Source organism: Lepidochelys kempii, chromosome 1 (assembly GCF_965140265.1).
Source record: "Lepidochelys kempii isolate rLepKem1 chromosome 1, rLepKem1.hap2, whole genome shotgun sequence".
NCBI classification, from domain to species: domain Eukaryota; kingdom Metazoa; phylum Chordata; order Testudines; family Cheloniidae; genus Lepidochelys; species Lepidochelys kempii.
Window position 1 is genome coordinate 239,825,103 of NC_133256.1, and position 20,865 is coordinate 239,845,967.

The 20,865-nt window shown below is 45.1% G+C and overlaps 1 protein-coding gene across 1 annotated transcript in view; it reads right to left on the reverse strand.

Moving 5' to 3' along the window:
* Positions 1-20,865, reverse strand: part of CACNA1C (calcium voltage-gated channel subunit alpha1 C) — a 704,670-nt gene that overhangs the window by 116,235 nt on the left and 567,570 nt on the right. Inside the window, exons 14-22 of the mRNA XM_073320186.1 lie at positions 16,632-16,839; positions 15,664-15,784; positions 13,537-13,651; positions 12,261-12,381; positions 12,084-12,153; positions 8,990-9,122; positions 6,069-6,198; positions 620-679; positions 419-478 (exon numbers count right to left, since the gene is read on the reverse strand). Coding sequence (XP_073176287.1) covers positions 419-478; positions 620-679; positions 6,069-6,198; positions 8,990-9,122; positions 12,084-12,153; positions 12,261-12,381; positions 13,537-13,651; positions 15,664-15,784; positions 16,632-16,839 — 1,018 coding nt within the window. The remainder of the gene's footprint in view (positions 1-418; positions 479-619; positions 680-6,068; positions 6,199-8,989; positions 9,123-12,083; positions 12,154-12,260; positions 12,382-13,536; positions 13,652-15,663; positions 15,785-16,631; positions 16,840-20,865) is intronic.

Consider the following 20,865-nt stretch of genomic DNA (forward strand, 5'->3'; position numbering starts at 1 on the left):
AAGGGCACTGGTTCACACAGTGCTGTTCTGCAGTGTGAGTTCCACATGTGAGAGGTTTGCATGCTCATGGTTCTTAGTATGGTACACATGTACTGTTGTCCTGAAAAGATTGGCAACTGCTGGGGTAAATTTCTGGCCTGTTTGCCCTTTTCTTGTCCCTGTCTAATATTTCCAGAGAGAATCATCCCTTCATATTGACTCCCCAATGCAGCATCAGGCTGACACTGGCCTTAAATAACTAATGTCATTTGAATATCAAAATTGGACAAAAAATCTGTTTAGAAGCTTAGACAACTACTAATAAGCTAAAAAACAAAAGAAAATCCTGTCTGTGGAGATAACAACGGGATTTAAAGTGATACAAAGACAGAGAGAGCGAGAGAGAAAGAGAGAGAAGTGTATTGCTCAGATTGGTTACCTTAAGAATAATTTCTAATGTAAAGATACTAGTGAAGACATAGTCTGCATTGCCTAGGATCTGAAAAATAAGCACAATCGGGTTAGTGGTACTGAGCGTGACCCAATACAAACAGGCATGTGTGTTAGCAACAGATAGTGGCAGAGAACTAGTAGGCTTATAAGTGACAGATAATAATGGAAGAGAAGATGGGGACTTTACCTTCAGAGCAATTTCAATGGTGAAAATGACAGTAAAAACTATATCAAAATAAAAGAGAATCTGTAAAACAAAAGGGAATAGGGGTGGAGGGGTAGATCAGTGAGGGATCACTGGAATGAGAAATCACCATTCAGAATCAAAATGCACAAGTCTTTTAATAGGAGGGCAGGAAGGAATAGATGGGAAATGGTTTGGTGAGAACATCCTGTTGAATACAATGAAGTTCTTGGTACAGGATATAGGCAGCATATTAATGAAATCTTTGCTGTGAGTTACAATCCCATGTGGCTTCAGAGGCAAAATAATATTTTTTTAATTGAATTTAATTTTATAAAGAATTCAAGGGTTTCCCAAAGACATTTCCAAATGGAGAGTACAAGGATATCTGGTCTCTCTGTGGAAAACATGTGATTTCTTTTTATTAACTTCCATTCAAGTTTTTCGGCATCCTTTATAATGGAGGGGGAAAAGGCTCCAAATTGCTGTTTGGGGCAGCTATTGCTCTTTTTTTCTATGATGATTTGTCACGAATTGGGGGAATAACAAACATATACATTTGCAAGTTAAATATAACCATAGCTTTTTGTCTAGAATGACACAAGAGAGATTGGCAGGTCCCGAGGTGTAAAGTGACACCCAAAGCAGGACCAAAATTTGACCCTATATATTTGAGTCGAAGGAGAATATCCATGTCAGAGTCAAATCTCCTGCACTCTCCCAACCCTTTTCTTTCAACTGCACTATTAGCCATGCAAATTGTGAATGTCTTCTCTTTGGCTTACTCTCTTGCTAGTTTGATTAAGCTTTACATTTAATAGTCTCCCAAGAGAAGTGGTAGAAGCCTTATCTCTTGGCAAATGTAAAGCCGGACTGGACAAAGAAATAGTAAACATAATCTTTCAATGGCAGGGAGATGGACTGCATCACACAGTAGATCTTTCCTGTCTCTAGATTTTATGGTCAAATCTAGACATGGTGTAAATGTAGCAGAATTTATGATGATTGGCTAGATTCCAGTTTATTATTGTACCATGTAACTATAGAGTAACTATTGCATCCAGTGGAGTCACACTGGATTATACAATGTAAATAAGACCAGAGTCCAGCCCATTCGTCAAACAGGGGCAAGTTACACTACCTAGCAACTTACACTCAGAATGTAATAATCCACTATGAGTCACAGCTGAATTTGAACCAGAGAATTCCACGGAAGTCAGGCTGGGTTTGACCATGTGTGTCTTGGTAACTTGAAAATGAAAAGGACCATTTCAAGGATGCTCAGGCCCCAAATACAACCTCCATTAATTTTGGTATATTATAACTGGAAATGTCCTCCTTATTCCAGTCTGCTGGGGTTTTGACAGTTGATTATTATATCAGTAGAATAATTTTATAATCAATGGGCCAGATTCACTGGTACCCTCTGGCTTCTTTGCATCACTCCGGTGCTACAAAGCAGATATAAACTTGATTAAACTGGTTGATTAAGCTGGGTTTGCAGATGTTTTGCCTCACCAGAGCTGTACAAGGCAGCTGGAGCACACTGGCGAATCTGGCCCAAAAGCAGCATCTAGCACAGGTTTCACATATAAACAAAGTTGTGCCTGAAGGAAGTAACTGCAGGTTACCTCTGTATGCAGCTTTTATTTACTGGCAGGTCTTATACCAGCTGGTGTGTTTATTATTATTTAAAGGTATTCTATCCAGGGACGAATTAAAGTCAAAACAATCCTGCTGGGCTGGAATGACTTCTCACTTCAAGTATATAATTATATAGGGCTCAATTGGGCCTTGAAGGCACAGGCTGGTTGGTGTGGAGGTGCAGCTCCTAGAGCAGAGGAGGGGCAAACTACGGCCCACGGGCCACATCTGGTCAGCAGGACCCTTCCCTCTGGCCCCCCGAGCTCCTGCCAGGGAGTGGGGTCAGGACAGGCTTGCAGAGGAGCCAGCCCAACTCCCCGGCAGCGTGGTGAGTGGGGCAGAGGATAGCCCCTGGCCCCTCCCCTTCTGCTACCCTCCCTTCCTCGCAGTCACAGTTCCCCCAGCACCTGGGCAGCATGGCTGTAGCTCCGGCCGGGAGGCATGGCTATAGCACGGCCAGACCTGGTCCTCCAGGGCGGCGCGGTCAGGGGGAGTTCCGGGGAGGAGGCGAGGAGTAGCGGGGGAGGGGAGTTTCAGGGGGGCGGTCAAGGGGACTGGGCCCTGCTGCCAGGGACAGGGGAAGAGCAAACCGGGGCCCCCCCCTCCATCTCCAGCATGCTTGGCCCCTGTCCCCAGCAGCCAAGCCCAGACAAGGAGTGAGCCCTGCCCGACTGCCAGGGAGAGCAGCCAAATGAGCAGGGGAAACACACAGGAAAAGGACTGAGTCCCCCTTTCCCCCACCCCACAGGTAACGTGGGGCGGGGAGAGCAGGGAGGGTTGGATAGGGGGCGGTCAGGGGGTGGGGAGCAGGGGAGATTGTATGGGGGTGGGGTCCCAGGCGTGGTCAGGGGGTGGGGAGCAGGGGGGATTGGATAGGGGACGGGTGTCCCGGTGGGATGGTCAGGGGGCAGAGAGCAGGGGTGTTTGGATAGGATGCAGGGGTGCTGGGGGGCAGTCAGGGGTGGGGAGCATGGGGGTTGGATGGGGATGGGAGTTCCGGGGGGCTGGAATGGGGGTGGGGGCCAGGTCATGTCTCGCTGTTTGGGGAAGCATAGCCTCCCCCAGCCTTCCCTACCCAGCCCTCCATACAATTTCTGTACCCGATGTGGCCCTAGGGCCAAAAAATTTGCCCACCCTGTCCTAGAGGCATGGGCCTGAATGCACAAAGGGAGTTAGGCGTTGTGACACTCAGCGTTGTGACATAATGCTTAACTTTTAGATGCTTATGAAATCACTGCAATTCACAAAGCCTGAGTCAGGCACCTAAGTTCCTAAAATGAACAGGGAGAAGTTGGCACCTTTGCCTGTGATTCACAAAAGTCAGTATGCTAGGCAGGCCTCAACTAGTCAATGGGAGATGCCGATGACAGGGGTGTGTCCATCCCTGTCTCAGAGATAGGAACATAAGTCCCGGCTGCAGGGAAGCACCTATCTCTGTTAACGATTCTCAGCTGTGAACCCTGTCTTGGCATTAGGTGCCTATGCTCTTTTACCAAGAAGCTGAGGATGTGTGTGTTGGGGGGAAAGGAGCTCTCTCATAATTATTTGGCCCAGTGGTTAGGGTACTCACTTGGTATGTGGGAGATTCTTGGTTTAAGTTCCCCTTCTGCCTGAGGGGGAAAGGGATCTTAACAGGGATCTGTCATCTCTTAGGTGAGTGATCTAACTGTTGGGCTCTGGGATATTCTGATGTGGGGCTTCTCAGTCTCTCCTGTTGAACTCTGGGTAAATAATGAATCATTGGAGCAGGGGGACTGGATCCTGGGTCTCCCACGTGAGTGCTCTAACCTCTGGGCTATCAGGTCACTGTTGTGCTAGTATGTTCTCTGTCTGTCTCAAAGAGTCATATGAGGGAGGTCCTAGTCCTCCCTGCCTCCTGGCTGTTTTGTAGGAATTTACCAGAGGGGGATGCCTATTGGATTGGGCCCAGCCCATGACTTAGGCAGCTGAATGCCTGTCTTACCATTTGTGAATTGCTTTAGGGCTTAGGTGGGAGAAAGGCACCCAGATGCCTAGAGGGAGGCAGCAGTACGCATGCTCAGAAACAGAAATTTGGGTGTGTAGAGAAGTTTTACTGCAAAAACTTAGGTGCCGAGTGAGTTTAGGCACCTCCATGGTTCAGCAGGACTTCTGTGCATTGCAACGGTCCCAAAATTGGGAATTAGGCACCAAATTTCTTTTGTGCATTCAGGGCACAAGCCCTTGGGAACACAGGGAGAACACAGCCACTGCTCCACCCTAGGATGGCAAGTATGGTCCATTCCACTGGCCAGTGCAGAGGCAGGGTCTCCCTACTCTCCTTTGCCCACTTTGGAGAGTTGCCAAGAGCGGCAATAGCCCTGCAGAGCTCTGGTGCACAGGACAGTGCATGGACCAGAATGTGTTGTCCCTGTGTGGATGCAGAAAGGGAGTTGGCTGCTTGCAATTTCACCTTGTGCAGGGCAGGGTACAATCTTACTGTCATACTGTAAAGGCAGGTCACTTTCGCAACCCTAACATCTTGCCAGTGTCCCCTTATATGATGCATTTTAAAAACTTGTACCTGCAAAAATTAAGCAGAGATTTTCATACAACATTACTGGGTTCAAATACGCAAGACAAGATTTTGCCCCAAACCTCCAGCTCTTCATCCAGTAGTAACTGTTGGATTCCCTTTAGCTACAGCTCTCTGCTAGAGCTTCTGTGGAAATACTGCCCCAGGTATGTCAATTGCAGAGCCAACATATATTGACATGCATTTAGGCCTCCATAGTAAGTACATTCAGCAATGCACCAATGGGCAATCAATCACATAGGTCAGATTATATTTTTCAGTGCTCTCCTTAAAGGTGAAATGCAAAACTATGATAAAAGCTGAGATAAACCCAGGAACATGTACTATGCCTCCACTAACTAGACTTTGAGTTGTGCGTGTGCGTGTTTTTGAGGGACAGTTGAACATTCAGCATTAAATTAAGCTTTAACAAGCTTTACAAAACATTTAGCTACTGTCAAAGTCTTCCAAGCTCTTCCAGAACTAGACTAGAAAGGCTCCAAAATGCTGTCTCACATACAAAGGCTCCAAGAAGTTGTCTCACACACAACTGCTGACTTTTCTGGGTTCTGTGCCAACCCAGAATAATCGAGGCAAACTCAGGAAAGCAGTGAACGTCTATGAGGGCTAATAAGAGCTTTTAGAATGTTAGATTAGAATGCATTTCTGGGCTGAGTGACCCCCACAGCCCGGTCAGTAGAGGCATTTAACACACTTATGGGGGTTATCTCCAGTTTGATTTTAGCTTTACAGCCTGCACTCAAATGCCGATGGCCCGATTCTAATCTCAGTAGTCCTCAAAACAGTGTGACTGCACTGACCTGAAGATCATTACTTTTGATTTATGCCAGTATAAGGAAGGTCAGAATTAGGCCCAGAGTTTCTCAAGTGAAAGGCAGGTACATGGCAGGAGAGCTGAAGTTCCAAAAGGGCTTGAAAAATGAAGGATTATTTGAAATCCAACATATGCTTCTATATCCTAGTCTTATTGTAACCTGCCCTACCCAAAATCCCAATAGAAAACATTTTGTCTCCCTTCGCTCTTGACCCCTTTCCCCAGCAGACGCTTGTGATATTGCTCTGAGGCCAAATTCTGCCCTGGCTTGCCTTCTCTGCAAGCCCATTGATTTCCCTTGGCCTACTCAAGCCAGCCCCAGAAGTCTTCTATACAGCCCTCTCTGCACTGCCATTAGTTTATTCTGGCATGGGTTCATGATCTGGTTGAATCATACTCTTAACATGTTGTGAGGGAAAGAGGAAGGATGGGAGGCATACTTGGTTCCTAAAGGAGTAGTGTCGGACAGGGTCCTCAGCTGCCAGGGAGATGCTGCTGAGCAAGATGAAAAAGAGGATCAGGTTGGTGAAAATGTTATCATTAACGATTCGATGGCAGTGGAGACGAAACCTGCAAGAGAGAGGAAAGACACAACCTTATCCATCAGAACCAGCTGCAGAGAGAGCTAAGGGGTGGGACTCCTCCTCCTTTGCTGCTGGGTCTGTACCTGTAAGAGTATTCTGCATAAGCCCCTCTGACCCAGGAGTGGGGGAAAAAGCTAGGCCAGGCAATTGTACCTGATCCTGCAAGGTGCTGAGTGTCCTCAGCTCCCATTGAGCCATGCAGAGAGACATAGGACATGCGTAACACCTTGCAGGACTGAGCCCTTGGTGCTTCAATGAAGGAAAGAGAGGATGGCAGCCATTCTGTTTACATATGTTTGGGTCCCTATTCAGATTTAGTTGTGTTCTAAAATAAATGACCTTCTGTTGGTTCACCCTGAAATTACACCACTTGCCTCAATTAAAGGGAACTAAACAAGATAGAAGCGCAGTTAAGAGGTTAGCTACTTCAGAGGTTCTTTTAGCTTCTTTTCCATACATAAAAAAAAAGGAGGACTTGTGGCACCTTAGAGACTAACCAATTTATTTGAGCATGAGCTTTCGTGAGCTACAGCTCACTTCATCGGATGCATACCGTGGAAACTGCAGCAGACTTTATATATATACAGAGAATATGAAACAATACCTCCTCCCACCCCACTGTCCTGCTGGGAATAAGCTATTACTATGCAGAGATCTCAGAGCCCTTTACAAAGAATGAGGACTAAAGCATCATTATCTTATTTCGGTCCCTTTTTTGTTTATAACACCCCCAACGCCTAGTAGATCAACTTTCCAGAGAGGTGCAGAGGTTACATTACTTGCCCAAGAAATCACAGTGAGTCAGCAGCAGAGCTAGAATTAGAATCCAAGAGTCCTGACTGCTGTTACCCCACTGCCTGCTATATACACACACACACCTTTATGACACAGCCTCATGTTGGGACTGTGCTCCTACACAATGCCTCGGTGGAAGTTCTGGGAGGCCTTGTGCATCAGGCAAGCACGCTGAAGGACTCAGCATGCTTTCCCTTCTGTGACAGCCACGGTCTCCCACTCCCTTTGGAGAAGCTAATGCCACCAATGGCACTAGCCTCATATGGTACTATATTCAGGAGAGCACAAGGACCCCCTGCACTGGGGCACAAAAGAGATGAGGTTTCTTGTGCCCTTTCCCCTTTGCACTCCCATGCAGGGCTTGGCACAATCATGCCCCGTGTCTTTAGTTATGTGTGTCTGACATAACTAAGCACCCCCACCCAAAGAAAGCACCACATATACTCCTTGGTGCCAGATGGACCTGGTTTTTGCACCGATGTTATTTGTGCATCAATATGGTATATCAGGAAACCCATCTGTTAATTAGACTCCAAAGTCCTAGCACTGTCCCAGGGTGTGAGGATGATATTTTTTAACATAAATGGAAGAATACTGATGGATGCAATTACTGAAATTTCCAACCAAAGGGGAATAGGGCAGAGAAGAGAGGACTTGAGGGAACTGTTAATGATACAAGTAGCTTTTCCTAATTCACCAACTCAACACAGGAGGCCAAATCTTACTCTTACTGAAATCAGTGAGAATTTTGTCATTGACTTCAATGGGAGCCGGTCCCTAATGACTGGCAATCATTGGCATTTGATGGCTTTACAGCCATCTATATAAAATAGGTTTGTGGTATTAGGAGCCTAATTTGATCATCAACTTATTCTACACATGACTGGCCACCAAGCAGCTTTCAAATGGTAATGCCCTTCAGTGGCTGTTGATCACAAATGATCTGAACTGGTGACAAACAGATGTAAGGCTGTAGATGCTGTACCAATTCCTCAACCTTTCCGGACCCCCTATTTTATGTATTTTATTTCTAATGCCCAGGTTTCTTTTCAACTTTGGTGGAGGTCACCCCAGAGCCCCTGTGCTGGTCAGACTGGTACTGATCTCCTGTGGGCTAGAATGTGGCTCAGAGCACCACAGCCCTATGTAGGGGGCAGTGAGTACCCACACCTCCCCAGAATGGACACCAGTGAGATTGTGCTGGTGCTGAATGCTCCCCAACAGGCCAGCCCTGCTCTGTGGAGCCATGAGCACCCCTCCTCCGTCCACTTTTCAGTATCCTGTTCCCTGTGGGGCAGGAAGTGGGCTGAACTTAGACTGACCCAGCTGGAGAGCCGGGGTCAGAGGACTAAACGACAGGCGAAGAGTCTCCAGGGGGCACTGCAGGGGGCACATCCCAGAGTAGGAACCTTCACACGTAAGCTGGCCAACTAGGGTACTGAGATAGACTCTGTTGGTCAGACTGAGGACTGAGCCTGTGGAGGGCTGCAGAGATACAACTAACTGAGGGTACTGTGATGGGCCCTGTTGGACTGTCAAAGGACTGAGCTGGGAAGAGCTGCAGTACATTACTGAGTGGTTTGAGATAGGCCTGGTTGGAAAACCCACCTGATGAGCACAGCAGCTGACAGGGGGTACTGTGAGTGGAGGAAATGGAGAAAAACTGCACACACTCAACTGGGGGTGGCAGGGAGGGGGACTCGTAAGAGCAGGGTGACACCCCTTTACACAAAGTATTCATGACCTGCCTCTTCTACAAACTTTCTAGGTGCCCTGAACTCCCCTTAGGCAGCGATACTGGCATAGAGCTCCCTAGAGCAGAGTTTTCCAGCTGGGATTCCAAGCAGGGGGTTCTGCAGGACTGACTGGGTCACTGAAGCCAGGAAGCTCTGCACAGCATGTTCTTGGGAGTCCAATACAAACGGGAGACCTGACCTGCCTTTCATGGTTGGAACGCTGCAGCACAGCAACTTATCAAGTACCTGTTGGTAGGGCTGAAGATGAAAAAAGCACTGGCATCCGGCATGGGCACAGCCTTCTCTTTGAGGTGCAGTTCAGACATTGGGCGTGGCCGAGGGCCGACAGGCATTTCAGGCTCCTCCTCCTCTTCCTCTGCTGGAAGGAACAGTTGGGTTTTTTAATGCTATGGAGTAGCAGTAACTGGTTCACTTGAGTGCAGAGCACTTTATGTACCCAGAAGTTTCAGTTACTTCTCTGGGTTGAACTACAGCTAGAAACTTCTTCTCTTGCATTATATGAGCCCTGCACAGAGCCAACACCTTGCCTGAGGTTGTGTCAAGATGAGTGAGTGTGCCACGGAGAAAACACTAGGGATGGGCACTTTGTCGAACACCAGTCAGAAGTTCTCAGAATTGTTATTTTTTAGAATTCAAGAGAGAGAAGAATCGAAAGGCTGGAGACAAAGGTAAAACTCTTGAACCAAGTTCCTACGAAGCAGAGCTGCAGGCAGTGCACAGATCAGTGACTAACCCACAAGGAAGAAATGCAGAGATGAGGCCTTGGGGCCTTATGGGGAAGGTTTGAAAGAGAACTTTTACCCTTTGAGGATTTCAAGTCCCTGCTGAAGTCAGACGTTGCTTTGTGCATGGTGCAATAGCATTTCCTTTCATTTAGTTAGTAAGATGGGTAGAAATGCTGAAAGATGGGAGGGATTACTGGCTACACACAATAACATTCATCTTCCGGACAACACCTATGAGGCACTTCTACTTTAATAAAATAGTTTCTTTGGCCCACACAAAATGAGATAAATTCTGGGTAGGTTCTAGCACCACATCCTGCTTTCTTTCTCCTTCCCTTAGGGCCAGTCACTGTGCTTGGCTGGGCTTTCAACACATTAGAAAATGCAGATGAATCAGCTCATACCCTAATCTTGGTGCATAGCTACTGGGGATGGGAGAAAAGCAGCCGTTAGCAGGAATTCATCTCAGAGGGTTTTGGATAAATGTTTGCGTTCGGTACACAGAGCATGTACCTTTTTAAACAAGTTTATTTCTGTAACAGCTCATGTTTCTATTGTATTGTATCTTGTAATACACTGGAAGTTTATACTTTTCACAAGCTTTATGGGTTTAAGAAACATTCTTTCATGTGTGCTTTTCTGTATAGGAAAGGAAAGTAAGTGGTGAGGTTAATGACTGTAATAATACTGTAATTGTAACACTTGGCACGTTTTTGTGCTTTTCATCTGAGGATTTCAAAGTTATTGACAAATATTAATGAACTTACTCTCACAAATTTCCTATGAGGTAGATAAGTAGATGACCTTGTTTGAAAGATGGGGAAATTGAGGAAGAGGTTAAGCAACTTGACCAAGATCTCACAGGATGTCTGAGAGTTAGGATTTGAATTTTTTCTGTAGCTGAACTACATTGGAAGATTTGCACCGTTTTACCTTGAAGAATCACTCATCATCATCATAATCTTTCTACTATATGTAAACTCATTGATTGTGCTGATCTGTTTTGGAGACTCAGCAGAGGAAGGGGGCAGAGTGGTGAGTTGCATAATAAGTGCTCTGAGGACCAGTGGTGATGAGGTTTGATGCTGGATTGTGTAGTAGATACTGTAAAAGGAAGTTAGTGGGAGTGAGGCAGGGGAAGCTGATGGACAATTGAGTGGGGAGGTTTTAAGAATAAAGGTACAGCTAGCAGGGAAACACATGGAATGACCATTTCAAATAATTTTCAGGCACTGGGTGAGCATGAGTGATTTTAGAGGCTGGGATGATGGAATCTGTGAGAGGATCACTGGAATTAAGAGATTAAGCCACGGATTGATAGTTGGTAGAAACAGCTGATTGCAGATGAGAAAAGATAACATCTAGGAAAATTGGAGTAATGCAGTCTAGGCACAGCTAAAGTACATCCACATGCAGGCAGTGGGCAAAAAGAGGTCTGAGATCAGGTGTTGTCTCAGATGGATAGGATATGGACACATGGCCCCTCATGTAGCACAACAGGCTTGGTTAGTTAAGAGGACGAGGAGCCCATAATGTCCAGTGGTCACAAGGAAGCTGATAAATGGGAGAGAGAAATACAAGTGATTGGAATAATTATTTCCTAATAGGCAGGGGAAGCCCTGGACCAGAGTTTCTGAGAACCAATTGTCCTAGGCAGTTGCTGCATGGAGTGGCAGCACAAATGGGTTCTGTGGGGTCAGAGTTTCACACAACAGAATGAGAAAACCATATAGATTAGAATGTCATAGATTATTATATGCAGTGTTGTTGTAGCTATGTTGGTCCCAGGATAATAGAGAAACAAAGTGGGTGAGGTAACATCTTATTGGACCAACTTCTGTTGGTGAAAGAGACAAGCTAGCTTGTCTCTTTCATAAACAGAAATTGGTACAATAAAAGATATCACTTCACCCACTTTGTCTCTCTAATAGATTATGATAGTAAATTTGGTCTAATAATAGATAACAGATTCCTAAAAATATACCTGAACATATGAAAAATTTCAAATCACCTGACCTTTCTGATTCGCTTTTTGATTTGAGGGACCCAAGAGAAGCAGCCAGGAAATTGCAGGGCTAATAGCTACCATTTTCACAAATCACTACAATCAGGAGTGGTACCAAGGACTGAAGAAGAGCAAATGTAATCTTAAAAAGGGTGAGAAGAACAATTCTGGGAACTAACATACAATTCACTTCACTTCAATAAAGTGTACAATACAACAGCAAATAACCATGCACCTGATCTGTTAGCATTTCCCTGATAACACCACCAGCAACAATTGGCAGCATGAGTTTTTGGAAAACTGATCATGTCAGGAAAATCTGTATTCTTCACTCATATTTAGGGCTAGCTTTGCTGGCATACCAAAGAGTGTGAGGGGAGAAGTGTTTTTACTTCACTTTTTTTGCCCCCCCCAATCCTGGGGGCTGCTGAGACCACATCAGCCATTGACACAAATTTGAGGTATCTCAGAACTTGGATAATTATATTAATAAAAATAATTTGAATCAATATCATCAAACTGTTATTACTTTAGGAACTAGAGCCTCTCCTTCATGGATCAGTGGTAAGGAAAAGGGGATGGGATGTACCTGGAGCTTCTGTAGTAGGATATGGGTTCTTCTCTTCATTTTCATTGGGCTGATAATCATCCACATTGATCTGACAAAAACAGAGGAGACAGAGACAAAGCCCTGGTCAGACAGTGCCCTGACTTTTTGTTCCCTCAGAAATCTGAACTGCTCATAGCACATTGGGTGGTAAGAGACCTTGGTAGTAGGTGGGGACTCTCCATCAGCAGTGATCGATTTCAGCTCAATTTTCTCCTCCTTTGTCTCCTCCTCCATAGCTGGTTTCTCAATCTCCTGTTTCTTTTCAGGACTAGCGGTCCTAACAATTCAACAAGATAAAAAGCAAACATTTACAAAGGGGAAAAGGGGTTTCCTTTTCAGAAATTTAGTGTAGTGCAGTACAAAACATGACAATAATCAGCTGGCATCTCCATTCTGTATCCGGCATATATGCCAGCAGGCTCCTCCTTTCTATTGGCTGGAAAGGCAACATCAATGACAGTATCTGCAGAGCTTCTTAGTGATGTATATGTGTGTGTGTGTATGTACATTTGACCACAGGCCTTCTCTTCACTCCCCCAACTCCCACCAATCACATATACTGTATGAATAGTTTTCAACCCCTAGGCTATGATCCTGAGTTATGCTGCCTGGAGATTTTCTTTAATATGGCTCCCAGCAGTTTGATGGTCTTTGCCAGTTATACGTGCTCTGCTTGCTATGCCTGCTCTTAGGCAGGGCAAATAGAGCCCTGATCATAGGAATACTCTGCCAGCTGCAAAGGTGTCCTGCAGAATGATCAGCTTATCAGAGCAGCTCCCCTCTCCAGGCAACCAGGAAGAAGATAGGGGGACAGGGAGAAGTAACAGGTGGTGACAGAACATCAAGCTTCCCTGCTGCCAACAGCTAGGAGGAAACGAGAAAGTCTGAGTGAAGCTTCACCCTTACCAGGAGTCCTTAGAAGCACCACAGGAACTGGGAGGAGGAATGGGGGATGTGGCATCACAGGTGAAAAAGTGGCTGAATGTTTGGTCTTGGGAAGTAATGGCTGAGACTGTCCCTAATAAATATCAACCATTGAGGGTGGGGTGGGGATCAGAAAATATTAGGGTAGCTCAAATGGGGTCACTGTGTTGTTATCACTTCCTACTTCTTCTCCTCCTCCAACACCATGTTTACTGCACAAGCCCCATCGCCCTGCATGCCTCCTCTCTGGTTACACTGTCCCAGCCACAGGAGCTAGTGACCTGCTTTAAACTGTACGCCTCAGGGTATTAACGGGGCAGCCTCCTTCACTGAGCATCAGCTACACAATGCTCCCAGCCCAGGTAGTTCAAGGAACAGTGAGCTCAGGGTCCTCCTAATAGCTGGATTTCCCCACACAGCAATGCAGCACAGTAACGCTAAAGCCTTCCTTTTGCTCCCTCATTTCAACCACTTAAGTTTTGAAAATGATAGCTATAGATGGGTTTACCTAGCTAGTTTTTTCCTTTCTTTTTCCTCTTCCTCTTCTTTCTGAGCAGATGTCAAACTCTCTGCATCGGCCAGATTGTCCACAGCGATGGCCAAAAATACATTTAGCAGGATATCTGTTTGTGTATTTCCGTAAAGAAAATGGGCTTGGAAAACTGTAGACCAGGACAGTGAGAACCCTGATCACCTGAAATGCCAGTTTGCTCCAATGAGCAAGCTGCAATCAGATCTCACACAAATGGTTAGGCTACACACACACATATACATACCCCTCTCCCTGCCCTCCCAAGGCTAACACAATACACTGTGTTTTCAAAACATTCAAACCGGCCTTCCTGAAGTTAGGCATCTAAATCCATATGTAGGCATCTAATTCAAAGTGGCCTGTTTTTCAAAAGAGCTAAACAACCCCAAGTCCCACTGAAGATAATGGAAACTGCACACAGGTTCAACCTTTGAAAAAGCAGGCCACTTTTCTTTAAGAGCCTAAATACGTATTCAAGATCCTCGTAACATTAGGCACCTGCCTGTGAAAATTTTGGCCTATGTACTTGAAGTGAAAAACCTCATTAAAGGTCTCCCCACAGACTTGATTGGCCATAATTGACATTACAGATAGCATTGTCATTAGCACTGTATCTCTAAGGGGATCAAAGTGAAATTCATTATAGCTGAGTGCTGAGGGAATCATTTGGCAGCTCTGTCAAGTCCCAACGTAAGCCCATGCATGTAAGGTATTCAGTACAAAGCAATCACGCTCAAATAACTTGAGGGGCCTGGATGGACAAGCTAGGAAATTTGGAGCTGGAGTTGTAGCTCCATCCTTTCCCTTGTGTCTAGGTCAATCACTGTTCAGAGACCCCCTATACCACAAAGCTGAATTTGAGCTTCTCTTATGAATTCCTTGGTGTGGGTTCTTATTATAGCATAATCCTATTTAAGTAAATTCCAGTTAAAGGCTTGTATTGTAAATATACAGAACCCTCCTCCTGGACTCTCACTGTGCTGTGGGGTCAAGGGCCCAAAATGCAGCCTTCCAAAGCCAGCTGGCTTGCAAAGCTGGCTGATGTTTTCCTTTTCACTGTTTACAGTGGGACCTGAATTGCAACCTTTTCTAAGATGACAGACTGCCTCCCTCGACCTTCAGATAAATGGGATTGCACTATCTCACTTTGAAGAGAGGGCAGCACAGGGCAACAGAGATGTCAGACACCAGGGTCTGAGAGATCTAAATTATGAAGAAAGGTCAAAGGAGTTGGGCTGAGTCTACAAGGTGATCACGTAGAAGAATCAGCAGGAAAAATGTATCATCTCTGGGGAGGGGATCATCCATTAGGGGAACACAAACTAAACCAGAAGGAACTAGTAGCAGACAGGGATTTGGGACAGATCTACAGTCATGTACTTCATGCAAACTCAAGTGGAAAGAACAGCTGTGTTTCATATACACAGGGCCCTCTGTGCAATGTGCTGAATAACTCCTGGAGTGTACACAGTGCCTTTAATCCCCCCTGAAGTCAATGGGTACTGAGGGTGCTCAGCACCAGCTCAGACCCATAGATAACAGGGTATACATTTTTTATATCTGTTATACAAGTAGACTGTAATAAATGAAAGGATCTCTCTATCATATTGATGTATAAATGAGTTAATGCAGGATCTCACATAAAATGTAATCTGTAAAACATGCTACTTTTATAGCATTTGTATACCATATACTGTAAACTATACATATATTTGTTCCACATGGCATGTATAAAAATAATAATGGAATAAATTAAAGCAAAAAATACACTGCAATTTCAGTAAGTAGGTACATAGATTAGTTTCTGGACAAGGTAGGGACTAAGGTCTGGTGAACAAAAAGGATGACGGAATTAAACCAAAATGATATTTGGCATAGTGGCTCGGCCTTATCCTCCTCTGACAACTGTTATATTTTAAAGCCTTAGTATCAGTTAAAATTCATTAGATGGCATTGATTTTTAGCTGTCAGAAGCCAAAATGCAGACCCAGGTAAACCATAAATGTGACACTCATGAAATTCATATTCCCCTGACACAATAAGGTAGTAAAACATGGTTTTAAATGCAGCCCTGCATGGAGAAAAGGTCGCATCAAAGGATACAGTTTCCGCAGATGAAGAGGATGATGAAGTAAATACAGACCAACATTCCTGGAAAAGAGGGGCCGCCATAAGCCATGATCCCATCATACATCACCGAATTCCAGTCCTCCCCAGTCAGGATCTAAATGACACATTCCCGCCAATAAGGGACACAGTGTTAGACCACACAGCAAAGCCGAAAACCCTATGATAACAAAGAAACCCCACCCTCTCCTAGAGAAACTCCCTGGGGTACTCGGACTGGTGGATGTATCCAACAAAAAGGAGCTGAGAGGGCCTGTGCTCTGAATGTCCAGATGTCTCCATGAGGGCTGACCGCTAAAGCCAGGCAGATATCCAAGCCAGCTCTGTTCAGGTTTCATGGCCATTTCCATCTGATGCCATGGTGTGGCTGTCTGCATCAGTCAGACTGCTGAACTGAGTGCGGGAACAGAAAGCTCAGCACAGGAATGCAGCACAGCGGAGTAAGTCACCACTATGTATACCTCTGTATAGCAGGTGATTTTCACTTCCCCTCACCATGGACACAAGCTAGCTATACATCTGCTCTTATATGAACACTTGCAAAGCTGTACTCAGAATACAGATACTAGATTCCCATTCTGGTTTTCTTGAATCTCTTCCTGTCAGACCCAGCAGTACTTCACTAGGGCAGAGAACTAATGCAGGGCTCCCCAGCAATTTGCTAGCCTTTGACAGGGCAGTGCCTATCCTCTGGCCCCACCAAGTTAGGCACATGAAGCTTGTCCTCTGCTATAGACTGGAATTCAGCTCAGCTCCTAACCTTGGCCACCGTCTCAGCAGCTGCAGAACTTGCTGTCATTGATCACCTTCTGCAGCAGACTAATTTAATTTCCAGTCTCACTGAATACCAGTCTGCACAGGAATGATCCAGGACCATCTTACCCCAACAGGGGACACACACGAGCAGACTGTCAATTCCTTGCTGGAACTGTTGTGACCCATACCTGAAACACAGTGAGGAGGGACTGGGGGAAGTTATCGAACGTGCTCCTCCTGGTTTGCATCTCATCAAAGTTAAACTTGCCCCCAAAGAGCTGCATTCCCAGGAGTGAGAAGATGATGATGAAGAGGAAGAGAAGCAGCAAAAGGGAAGCGATGGAGCGGACTGAGTTCAGCAGTGAAGCCACTAGGTTACTCAAGGAGTTCCAATACCTAAGGGAGCCAAAGAGAGGCAGTTAAGATTCCTTTCCCAGGGCAGGTGCTCACGGACTGCATCAGATATTGTTTCAGGCTGCCTACTGCATATAAACAAGCATTTCCAAACACCCTGTTAAGCAGTGAATCATCCATGTGCTTCCCTGAGATAATGAGACCTGCTGCAGTAAATGAGTAATTTTACTACCACACGTGTACATACACAATTCCCCCCCGCCCCCTGCCACACACACAGACAGAAGATTACTGCAGTGCTCTCAGACTAAGGCGCTGCAAATCTCTCATCAATATACAGTGATTAGTTCTTGCTGCTTCAGTGAGTTACATTCTAACCAACCTCATTACAACACTCACAGCTGGTACAGCAGCCAGAATACCTGACTCCAGAGAGTGGCTCTGTAATAATGGACAAGAACAGATGGGGAAACTATTTGGATGCAAATACAGACTTGTCCAAAATCTGGTTTATGCATGTGTGTGCGCGCATATGCTCAATCTTGGATGGAGGCCGCTGAGCTTTCTGGTGTTTGGAAGACTGGGGTAGATACTCAGGGCCGTCTCCTCCTCTCACACCGGTTTTCAATGGTGTAACTCCATTGCCCTCAGTGGAGATACTTCAGACATGCATCGGTGTGATATCATATTCAGGCCCTCAGCAATCCCTTTCCTTTTTGCTTCTGCAAACTACACTGTTCTTTATGCATGAAACTCATTACATTGCCTCAGTACATCTTTAAAATGCTCCTAACTAGTTCCAGCTTGACATTTTCTAGTATCACCCTGGTACCTTGATGCCAGTTGGATCCCGATGCTAAAAATCAACAGGACATTTTTTAAAGGTTTTGAGACTGGCATACATTTCATGGACATTACTAAGATGAAGCCCACTTATTGCAATTACTGACAGAAGAATAAACTGTTTGTGACAGTTTATGTTCCAAACCCTTTTATATAATGATATACAATGTTGACTGCAGCTATTAAAACAACTAGTGTTAAATCGATAGGATTGGTAACTCTCCTCCCCAACTGTATTCATATATTAGCAATGGGGTCAGAGTGAGGACGTTGCAAAGTGCCTTCTCATTGTGTGCCCATTCAGGAGAGCACCCAAACTGCCTGGGGTCTCACAGTGCTCCAAAGGGAACAGGGAGAAGACAGGCTGTGGCTGTACTTTGCATTCCCTCTGCACCAAACTACAGAACGGCACTGGTGTGAAAACAGGCTGCATTATGGGACACAAAGTGTCAGCTCTGAAGCAGCTTCAATGCTGCCCTCTTGGCTGCTGGACACCTCCCACTCCACTTCAAGCTTCCAATACCAGTGTCACCCCCACAGCACCAGTTATGGGTCTGACAGCAGAGCTGACCTGAAACCTGTTATCCTTTAATCACTCCCTCTAATCACACACACAGTTGGGTCTCAACAAGTTGCACATCCTCCATAGCGTCCAGTCATGATCTGTCAATTTGCCTTCCATCTACAGATCCTCATCCCTTGTTACTCTACTAATAAGTGACTCCCCCTCTGTATCCTTTCACCCAGAAGTTCAACTCTGGCCAATACTGTCCATTCCACAGAAGCTACTGTGGACTCAAGTCTCATTCTGAATTTCCAGTCGTATCTTCTACATAGGGATAGATGGAAGGGGAGCAGGCATTAGCAGCTCTATATCTCCTGTCTTATGATGAGGGAGTCCATTCCTTCTGCTTATGCATGTGGCATCAGAAGAGCATTAATTCCCATGTGAGTGGCCTAGAACATTCTCTGAGCATGACTCTTTAGATTTTTAGGTCACTGTGCATCCCTTGGATGAGCTTTCATTTGAGCTTCTCTAACTGTAGGAGTGCACAGCAGAACAGTGCTGCGTTGTTGGAATGCTAATTCTAACCACACACAAATAGAGAAATATTACATTCATTAGCCCCTCCCCTCAGCTTTAAAGCATTGAAAAAAGGTTTAAACCACACAAATGCCAACCATCTGTACTCAGGTGCCTACCATCTTGGTTGATGGTCCAGGGCACTTGGCTAGGAATTGATAGTCCTGGGTTCAATTGGCTGCTCTACTGCAGACTTTCAGTGTAACCTTGGGCAAGCTACTTAGTGTCTCTGCCTCAGTTCCTTTTCTGTAAAATGGGCATAACAGCACTTCCCTACCTCAGAGGGGCATTATGGGATAAATACAATAAAGACTCTGAGGCAACCAAGATACTATGGTAGCAGGGGGCGGGGGGCATTTAAGTACCTTAGGTAGACTGGGACGTAAGAACATATTAATCTCTGGTTTAACCCCATTGAATCCAATTGGAGTCATATGGTGAAAACCTCACGCACCTCTGAATTATACCTAAAAGGCACTAACAGGGAGGTTCTTCCAGTATCCACCTATCACTTGTTTCACATAAACATTCCAAGAAAGCAGGTGATATTTTCTATTTCTACATTAGTCAAGGAAGAAGGTGAGCTAACAGTTGTTTTTAATCTCTAAACTCTATACTTTAGTAAATTTCACATATGATCACTAACCGTGAAACTGACACCTATGTAGAGGGCCAGCACAAAGCCTGTACACCCCTCAAGTCCCATTAACCACTTATCATAGGGTTTAAGTGGCATTTAAATGGTGCACAGACCTTGTGTTGGCCCTCTGCATAGGAATGACTTTCACCCCAAATGAACATGGTGCCTTCCCTATCATTACATCAAACAGAACGGAATCAGATGCCATTAACCAAGTGTTCGATGAAAACAAGGCAAAAGGAGCTGCTTTCCTTTTTCATGGTAGAGGGAAAGCTTGGTGGTCAGGTCTGAAGGGGGATGTGGATCTTTCCTCTGAAGTTTAGCAACCAGCTCATCTCAAGGAGGCCAGGCTGCTTTAAAGTTTAACTGAAATTCGAAAGATGGGCAATGCAAAACTGAAGTAGTAAGGTAAATCTACTGAAGCTGTGGGCTCAACATCACCAGACTTACTCAGTGGATGTGCAATTAACAGCTCTTCCCATCCCTGTTCACACTTACAGCTCACATACTTTTACGCTTTGGAAAGAAGAGCAAGTGAAATAAAAAGAGGCCAAAGTCACCCCTAGTGTAACTCCATTAACTTCAGTGGAGTTACACCAGAGATTAAGCAGTTCCAGAGTATCTCCCTGCACATCAAACTCCTCCAGTTCGGATAATTTCAGCTAAGGCACAACTCCTTTAGTTCTCAATACAGCAAAGCCCCTAATGCATGTGTAACTTAAAGCATGTGAATAGTCTCATTGACTGGCTTAAAATTACACAGGTGCTTAAATGTATTGCTGGACCCGGGCCCAACTGCTTAGCCATTTATCTGGTCAACATTTCTTTATAATTCTTATAGCTGTGTCAGCACTCCAGATTCATTTTTTATGGGACATTAAAACTCCAAAGTAATTAACTGAGATGATAGTGATGTCTTACCTGCACTCCTGTGAGGATTTAAACCCAAGTATGACATCAGCACAAAACTAAACCAGCCATTCAGAAAACAGGTTTGCATAGTGAGGGTTTGTCTTGACCAGGAGCAGGGCTCAAGTTTAAATTAGCCTGAGCTATTGTGTGCCAGCTAAACCTGACCTAAACTCAACCTTTTCCCTCGTGTACATCCAGAGTAACCCCTTATAGCTTGACTTTCGCTGGTTCAGGAACAAACCCAAACCATGAGGGTCAAAGCCATCCTTGGAGTAACTCAACTAGCTCAGTGGAGTCACCCAGGAACGAATTTGGCCTGGAGTGTTCAAACATATTGCAATGGATTTTGAAAAAGGGCCCTCATCCCCCATTTTCTCTTCTTCTATCATCATACAGCAAAAAAAACCCAAAAACCAAAAAAACCTATTCCTGTGACATCACAATCATTTTCATGGCAATGTCATACATACAAATATTTGAATTCCTTTCAGCAACAAGCAGCAGAAACTGAGCTGTAAAGGCAAAAACCATTGTTGCTCTCGCTATCAGGACTAAGAAATTAATTGTGACAGTTTGTACTTCTATAGCA